Here is an 8,919-nt window from a genome sequence, read left to right as displayed (position 1 = left end):
ACTCACAATATCCAGATTGTGGGACGACTGCTCTCCCCACTGCAACACCACCGCCCCTTAAAGTTCAGCAGTCTATGTGAATTGTCATTTCCCTCCAACAGGAAGAAGTGAAATGCAAGGGCGGGGCTAAGTTACATCTCTGCAGCGTTAAACCAACTCAGTTCTTGATCAACTCTGTCAAATAACTCCGACACTTAAAGATGTTTAAATCAGAATGTGTTAAAATCCCACTTTGAGAGTTGAAATTAACTCTGGAATGTTTAACCCTGAAATTTCAACACTCCAATTTTTGCTGTGATGTTAGCGATGTTTACGAGGGTGAAACGCTCCTCTTCCCAGAAATGAAACTTTCAGCCAAGGTCATATGGCCTATTGGACACATATGCTTTTTAGATTTCGCACAGTCATTTTATGTCTTTGCAGTAAAATGCCCCAAACTTTGCAAATGGGGCCTGTGAGAGTGTGTGGCTGTAGATTCTTGACTTCCGTCCAGTGAATTTACAGTAATTTCTGATCGGCTGGTTCCCTAAAATGGTGCGGTGGTACACTGAGTCACACAAACGTCGCCCCTCTGAGCGCGAGTCATTGATGAAGAAAAGCTGAGTCACACTGGAGCACTATGGAATTCTACATGCTTGTTTTTATTGCACGCAAGTGAAGCATTGCTACTGACAGACAGTAGTATTTTATCATAGTTTTCCTCCACCAATTTTCTCCTCCATTTAGGGGTAAAACAAAGAATAAAGTGAAACAACATTAAAAGAATTGGGAGTCTAGACATAGCGTCATGATAAGGAGAGAAATTGGTTTTGTGCATGTTTTAAAACACACACACACACACACACACAAACACACACACAACAGGCTTTGACATAACTGAACGGTGTGATGTGGGTGTAATATTTGCCTTGAAATGATGTTTGAAAATAAAATATAAATGCACTTCACTTTTTCACTTTCTCTCAACATTTGTCTTTATCTCCTCTCAAAGATGGTCCTTTTCCCCCTCCCACCCTGCAGGCCAACCCCACCTCACACAAAATACTCCCCTTACTAAGCATGTGTGTGCGTGCGTGTGTGCGTGTGTGCGTGTGTGTGTGTCTTTCTGATTGTCCTCCTCCCTCAGTCCCTCCATGGCTGGATCGTGGCAGCAGCAGCAGCTTCGCTCCCCGTTTCAGGGTGGAGCCCTGATTTTCTTTTACCTTGCTTCCCTTCTGTTCCCGACCTCAGGTGCTCTTATTTGGGAAACCAAACTCAACTCTCCTTCCAAGGTAAGATTGCAACGGGACTGTTAGGGGACTGAAATGCTTGAAAACATAAAATCCATACCTTTATAACCTCCCCCATTTTTTGGAGGGATTGTTTTTTTTATGAGGACTTCTGAAAATCTTTAAAAATTAAGGAGTTTCTTCACTGCAGCACATACCACAAGTTTGTTTTAGATTATCTGTCATCTTTGCCAGTCAGAGCAAAAAATCATTAGCAGATCATGTTGTATCGGACTGGAAAATAAAGTACGATGAAGGATGAGCATTTAGTGAAGCAAGACCCGAAAACAACAAAGAGACGAACTGGTTGTAAAATGAAGATACATGCCAGGGAGAAGGGGAGACAAGAACCAGAGAGATTCCTCAACTCAAACCAACTGTTGGACTCAGAGGTCGATGGGATTTCCAACAAAAAGGAGGGAGAGTAAAACTGCAGGGAGGGATGGATGAGTGAAATTCAGAGAAAAAGCAGCAGTGTGATCCAACAGTGATGCTGTGAAACCAGGCTAAATGAGATTAAGCAGAGATTGCTTGAACTCTGCTCCCACACAAGTAGTCACACACAGGGCGTGAGGGTGACGCTTGGTGTGCATTAACGAATGTGTGACTGTGTGTGTTGGCAGGGATTTGAGGTGGTGAAGGGGAATTTCTCTCGGACGTTCCTTCGTGTTGGCTACCATAAGATTGTAGAGATTCCAGCAGGAGCATGCAACATCAGCATCCAGGAGACCATAAAGAGCAGGAATTATTTGGGTACACACACACGCACACACACAGAAACCTAACCGGAATGCAAATAGCAGGGGTGATAAATGAATAGTGAACTTTCCAGCTCTGCAGACCCGAAGCAGCACCTCAATCATCAACGGGAACTGGGTGATCGACCGGCCTGGCTTCTACACGGCTCTGGGAACACAGCTGACGTACCGTCGACCCAACGAGATCCGCTCCCGCGGCGGGGAATCCATCACTGCTCCCGGGCCCCTCACTGAGGACCTGCATGTTTATGTGAGACTCCATCAACACACACACTCACACACACACCGGGGACCTTGCACTAGCATGAGATTCTTACACAAGTACACACATAAACAACTTTTTACTTTTGAGAGTCGTCATTTCCTTCTCTGCTTTCTTTGCCTCAGCTGATCTATCAGCAACCAGGTCCCAGTGTCTACTATGAGTATAGTGTGCCTTCCAACACCCTCCCCACTCCTGAGGCAGACACACCGCCCCATGTTCTTTCCCTGGGTGAGTAAATTCACTCGAATGCATGACAACATAAACCGTATTTGAGTACCCTTCAAAATCTACAGTGACATTGTCTCATATTGAAATCCCGACTTTCCATCAGGGAGTGTAATGTGTAGCAGATGCTGCTGTTTCTGTCTCTGCACAAACACAACACAGAGCGCATGTGTCTGTTAAGTTTATAGTTAACTGAAAGGTGATTATAACAGTATGAATAATCTTTATCAAAACTGGGTTTCTTGAAATTTTAGCAGAATACTGATGACAAATGATTAGGCAGACAGCCAGACTTCATTCTGGTCACAATCTGAAACAATAATCAGCCACAAGGGTCAGATTTGATTTCATTACCTAATATTTACCTTTCATTAAGGAAATAGCTTGATTTTTCTGTCAGCAGATACTGACAGCTAATTCCCCAATTTCATGACATCTCTTACACTCTGTCCCACCCAGATACACTGAAGACACTGCTCAGTACCGAGGGGTTTCATTGTTTATACAACCAGGAAGTTAAAAAAAAAGAATGGTAACACTTTACTTTAAGCACCCGGTATAACACATTATAAGTGGTTATACACACTCATAAATGATCACGATGCTTTATAACCCACTATACAGCATAGGATTAGGATTAGGGTTAGGGTTAGGGTTCGGTCCTGTCATTGTGATCATTTATGAGTGTTTATAACTATAGCTGCACATGCTGTAATGGCATTATAATGCTTTATAAATGTACTTATAATGTGTTATACAGGGGGGCTTCAAATAAAGTGTTACCAAAAGCATTCACAAGTAGTGGTCAACCAACAACTTTAAAGTGTCACTGTTGATTAAACTTAACAGAATGTTTTCCACTGTTTGCTTAAAGCCTCAACTGAAATCAAATACGAGGGAATCTCATATGCTGAGCTGTAAATATTAACATCAAAATGATTTGTTAATGATTTTCTTCTCCACCTCACAAACTTCACTGCCTCATAGCTGAGACTGTAGACCAGTCGTCCCGGGAAGAGGGAGGAGGACACGATGAAATTAGCAACAATTTTATCATCAAGGAGAAACCCCATCCCAACCGAGTCTCGCCGGACCCCGACGGGAACTTTGTACCTCAGCCCACCTACGTCTGGACGAAAGGCGGCCACACAGAGTGCAGCACCACCTGTGGGAGAGGTGAGTCAGTGCTTAAAAAAAGTACTAAAACTACAGCATATTTATATACTTTTTCAGTGAAGGGCATTCAGTGGGCAACACATCTTTTATTGAAATCAAAATGTGCAAACATTTCATGAATTTTTGAATGAGCTATGCTTACATATAGCAGGTTTTTGTGGCATCTCATCATCTACTACCAGCCAGCCAACAAAAAAGAAAAATAACACTCATTGCCAAGTTAATCATCAGAATGTAGTAGCTAAAAATAAAGAAATACCCCACACCTATGAAATAAAAAAGATTTCATGCAAAATGACAATCATTAAAAAATGCTTTGTTGTCTGCCTATATGTATGAACAAAGTTTATGTTTCTTGGATTCTTAGGCAAACACAGTGAGTGGGAAGCCATGTGGACCCATGATTTGTGTGTGTGTATGTGTGTGTATATGTGTGTGTGTACATGTGCACACACTTGCCAGGCAAGCGTCAAGTGCTCTGGGAGTGTGTTGAAAAGGATTCCCAGACGACTGTTCTTGCTGACCTTTGCGACCCGACCACTGAGCCAACATATCAAGAGGAAGACTGTAACATCCAGCCCTGCCCCGCATAGTGAGCAGTGTACACACACACACACACACACACACACACACACACACACACACACACACACACACACACATCACCGTACTATAAGTGGTGACACATACATAGAAACGTAGACGACGTAGATTGTATTAGTTCCACATGGCGCTGTGACTCTGGGGTGAAGCCTGATCACTCACACACATTCCAGCCGTTAGTCGGTCACCAGTCACAGTCAGTCACTGCGACTCGCTTTGGTGTGGCTTTGGTTTACATGTCCTGTGGTAAATACCGCTCACCAGTCCCACTGTCAGTGCAGCGAGGCATTAGTAGTATTTCTTATTGCTGATCTGTCAAACATTTTGCCCACAGTGTCAGTGATCTGTTCACTTTAAGATGGGAATAAAACACCAGCAGGAACAGAAGGTTGGAAAAAAAACTCGACCTCCAATAGTAGAAGGAAAGTCAGCTGAACTATTTCAACACAACTTGGCCTATCGGAGTGAGCTGACTGCACAGACCTAAAGGTCAAAAGCAAAAACACAGATCTCAGACATGCTCAGTTTGATGAAAACTGGCTCTCTGCGCTCTGATTGGCAGCTGGGACGTCGGGGAGTGGTCGGAGTGCAGTCGGAGGTGCGGGCCCGGCACTCAGCATCGTCAGGTCATCTGCCGCCAGGTCACTCGTGTGGATGTCAACGGGACTGAAACTTCGGTGACGGTCACTCCCGAGCTGTGCGGGTCTTACGACATGCCAGAGACCAAGTCTGTGTGCCAGCTGAAGATCTGCAGTCAGTGGGAGATACGATCTGAGTGGAGTCCTGTAAGTTATAACAGCAAAGAGAAGTGAAATTGTCTTCGCATATTTGATAGGCCCTCCCAACTAAGTCAACATGTGAAACCACAATAACTCCGATTTGGCACTGCTTTCAGAAACACTTTCTGACCATCTCAGGGTAATTTTGTTCTTGATTTAGTCATTTCTGTTCACTTCCTTACAGATTACTGTTAGTTCTGGGGTTTTCCTAGATTACCTAACAGAAAAGAGTACTGAAACTTTGCTTTACAAAGCTACTCTGAACAGCTACTGTTTCATTATTGAAATTATTCAAGTAAAGGCAGTGTAGTTGAAATGCCCAAGAGAGAAAAAAGAAATTCGGGACATTTTCTTTTGACAAAAAAAGTTTGATTATTGATTTAAATTGTGGGAGTCACAAGTTATGATTTTGAAAGTATCACAGTGGATAACATGGTGTGAATTTTTCTTCACTAAGAGTAAGATTAAGTACTGTATTCACAAAGATTAATTACGGCACTATAATTTGAGAGTTAATGATGTTCTTTAGTCACAGATTTTGTGCTCAGGCCACAGGGCCTTTTCAAAAAGACCAGTTTGCTTGTTTCATTTTGACATGTGCTTTGCATCAGAGTCTTCAGCAGAAGCCAACCGTGACTTTTGCATCCAGAATTTGATGATATTTTGTAGAATTTGATCTCTGTGATGTTCCTTTTTCCACATAAAACCAAAGCATAATATTTTTACACTGACAGCTGAGTGAAGAATGTGTACTTCAGCCGTTTCAATGCTACAGTCGTTCAAAAAGAGGCGCTGCGTTCAATTAAATTCTAAAGTGTAACAAACTAATTAGTTTCTATCTTCCTGCCGTCACACCTCTCTGTCTCTGTTGTTCGTCTGCAGTGTTCGGTGCCGTGTGGCGTTGGCCAGCGCAGCAGGGAGGTGGTGTGTGTGAGCAACCAGGGCGATGTCGAAGACGACCAGGAGTGTAACATGAAACTCAAGCCAGACACACTGCACAACTGTGACATGGGGGTGTGTGCACGCAGCTGGTTCACCTCCCTCTGGAGCCAGCGGGTAACAACACAACTCAACTCATCTTTGCTTGTGTGTGTGTGTGTGTGTGTGTGTGTGTGTGTGACATATTAAGGTTACATTAGAAGGCATTCTAAAGAGCACGGTGATATGTGTGTGTGTTCATCAGTGCTCTGCAGAGTGTGGCAAAGGGAATCGAACCAGGGTGGCCGTATGCCTGATGGACCACGCCACTGACCTCCCGCTGGACAGCTGTGAAGGCGAGCGCCCAGCAGAGGTGGCATCGTGCGACTCGGGGCCCTGTCTGAATCGGCTGGAGTGGTACACAGGACCTTGGGGACAGGTAGTTCACACACATTCATACACACTGATCAGTGTGAAGCCGCACTCACAGGTGTGTGTCACTCCAGTGTTCTGCAGAGTGCGGTAACGGCACACAGACTCGCAGTTTGGCCTGCATTTTCAACAACAACGGTCGAGTGGAGGCTGTGGAGCCGGCAAAATGTTCCGGCCTCGCTCAGCCAGTCACAGCTCGGCCCTGCAGACTGAAGCCGTGCGGCGTCCAGTGGTACGTCACCGAGTGGAGCGCGGTGAGTGTCTTCTCCAACAGAACGGAGCCTTTCGGTCCAGCTCTGCGGCGTCGCAATATTAATACTGATATGTCAGTGTCAAAATGAATGTTTTGCTTTTTTTTTTTTTTTGGTTTGTTTCTTTTTACTAGAAATGTCATTAGAGACGTTACGTCATGTTGCGGTGTCCACTGTCAGCCTCCAGTGTAATAACTCTCCTCCTCCACCTCAGTGCTCTCGCTCCTGCCACGGCGGCTTCCGTGTGCGTGAGGTACGCTGTCTTACTGACGCCATTGTGCCCAGCGACCAGTGTGACCCTGACCTGATCCCGGAGAGTCGACAGGAATGCAACACGCAACCGTGTTTAGCTGAAATAAGTAAGTCTGTCTGCCCAGAGCGTTGCACAATGTGTCGTCACTATATGAAGATCAGGAACACAGCAGTTTGATAATCCTGACGTGGCAAAGACATTCATCTGGACCTGTTCAAGACACTGAAAAGATCATAGTAAAATAATATTCATTATGTTGTACCTTTGGACACTTATTCTAGTATTTTTTTAGTCTATAGTTTTACTTTTACTTTAGTGCAATTTATACTTTGCTCCTCATTTCTTCATTAGCCAATATTGACGATGAGTACAACTGAAACTAATGGTGAAATCTCTAGGTCTGTACGTTTAATGCCAGTATGTTTATTCTTTTAACAGAAAAGATTCTTATTGCCAACAGCATTTATAGTTGTTCTCAACTGATTTTTTAAAAATTATATTTTATGGTTGTCTTGTAAATGTGTTTTTGTTGAAGTGAATCAAACCACACACTGAAAACACAATAAACAAGTTTAAAAGTAATATTCAGGGTACTTGATGAAAACAGTAGTTTGTACTTTTAATTGACAGAACTTTTGCATGTAATTCCAGAAATGCAGCAGTGGTTTTAAGTCTTCTTTCATTTGTTGTTTTTTAATAATCAACATATTACCACCGCATCTGTGATGTGATTGTAAAGGAAAGATATATTAAAGGTGCTGTAGGCAGGATTTTGCTAGTCAATGCTAATTTTTCTGTGTTTTCTTTGGATTAAATGTTAGAGTATCCATTGATAATCCTTTAGGAATGTAGCATAATTGCACTACCGCGAGGGCGCAGCGTTTCCATCTGTCTCTGTTCTGAGCTGAAAAGGAATCTCGACAGCTCCAGGTATCTTTGACCAATCAGAAGAGCCCCTGAGGCTCTAACCGTGATTGGTCGAGGGGCGTTCGTCACACATTCTTGTGGGAGGGGCTTAACTTGCCTAAGGGCGGGATGTCAGAGAAAACAGGACAGGATTGGCTGTGCTGGGTTTCAAATCGCCATCTTAGATGGGTCAAATCGCCATCTTGCTTAGTCTTGCTTAGGTAACCCTAAGCAAGATGGCGGAGATGCCGAATCCTGCCTACAGCACCTTTAACATCATAAAGGAGAAGAGTTAATGTGTGTTTAATAGTCTTCTCGCATTCAAGAACTTTTGAACAGCTCATCATTGATGATTCGGATTTCAACCTTTCAGATGACAAACTGAAATGAAAACTTAGAATTGGAAATGAAAGTTGAGTGAGGGCTTTGTCAGGAGGAGGAATCGCTGTGTTGAAATTTTCTGTTCTCCAAACATGTGCAGACACAGGTCCTGACTAAGATCATTTTAAAAACATATTCAAAAGAACAGCATTTCAATTGAGTCCAGATGAAAGATTAAATCAAGCTCTGTTCTCTGTCGTTCCCCTGTGTCTGTAGATCTTTCCTGCAGCGACCAGTATCATAACTGCCTGGTGGTGGTTCAGGCCCGACTCTGCATTTACCCCTACTACAGAGGCGTGTGCTGCGCCGCCTGCTCTCGCGCCCAGAAGACATACCCCAACTCATTCCAGACGAATCACATTCGCAGGTGATGCTGCCCAAGATGAAGATGAAATCCACAGTTTGGAGGATTCCTCTGTATGGAAATGTAAACTATCCTTTAAACTTCAGTCATCAGTAGATCATAGAACAGGTGACACACACTCTTTTATGGAAACGTATCTTTGAAACCAGAACTCCTGCTTTTCTATTGTGTCTTAATTGTGTTTTTCATGCTCAGTTTAGTTCTTTTGTTCCTAATTTAACTTTAAACTCGAATGGCAATGATGGATGCTGTACCTGTATATTTATTCTTAATAAATACTGACAACCTCTTGTATTTAGTATCTTTTTTCTGTGCTGTGAGAGATGACTTGTCAGTTGGT

The 8,919-nt window shown here is 43.3% G+C and overlaps 1 protein-coding gene across 1 annotated transcript; it reads left to right on the top strand.

Moving 5' to 3' along the window:
- Window positions 1-1,133: 1,133 nt before the first annotated feature.
- Window positions 1,134-8,586, top strand: LOC115389570 (thrombospondin type-1 domain-containing protein 4-like). Its single transcript, XM_030092987.1, has 13 exons — window positions 1,134-1,179; window positions 1,231-1,271; window positions 1,892-2,021; window positions 2,101-2,276; window positions 2,414-2,519; window positions 3,504-3,692; window positions 4,155-4,284; window positions 4,858-5,080; window positions 5,957-6,130; window positions 6,258-6,431; window positions 6,499-6,678; window positions 6,890-7,034; window positions 8,432-8,586. The coding sequence occupies exons 1-13, from the start codon at window positions 1,134-1,136 to the stop codon at window positions 8,584-8,586; spliced, it is 1,869 nt and encodes a 622-aa protein (XP_029948847.1).
- The last annotated feature ends 333 nt before the right edge of the window (window positions 8,587-8,919 follow it).

The sequence above is a fragment of the Salarias fasciatus genome, chromosome 6 (genome assembly GCF_902148845.1).
Source record: "Salarias fasciatus chromosome 6, fSalaFa1.1, whole genome shotgun sequence".
In the NCBI taxonomy this organism is placed as follows: domain Eukaryota; kingdom Metazoa; phylum Chordata; class Actinopteri; order Blenniiformes; family Blenniidae; genus Salarias; species Salarias fasciatus.
Note: the sequence above shows the minus strand (reverse complement) of the source record. Positions and strands in the feature narration are given on the sequence as shown.

Coding starts and splice junctions, on each gene's coding strand:
- LOC115389570 (XM_030092987.1), top strand. CDS start 1,134: ATGGCTGGATCGTGGCAGCAGCAGCAGCTTCGCTCCCCGTTTCAGG. Junction 2,520..3,503: donor GCCCCATGTTCTTTCCCTGG/GTGAGTAAATTC, acceptor ACTGCCTCATAG/CTGAGACTGTAGACCAGTCG. Junction 3,693..4,154: donor CAGCACCACCTGTGGGAGAG/GTGAGTCAGTGC, acceptor CACACTTGCCAG/GCAAGCGTCAAGTGCTCTGG.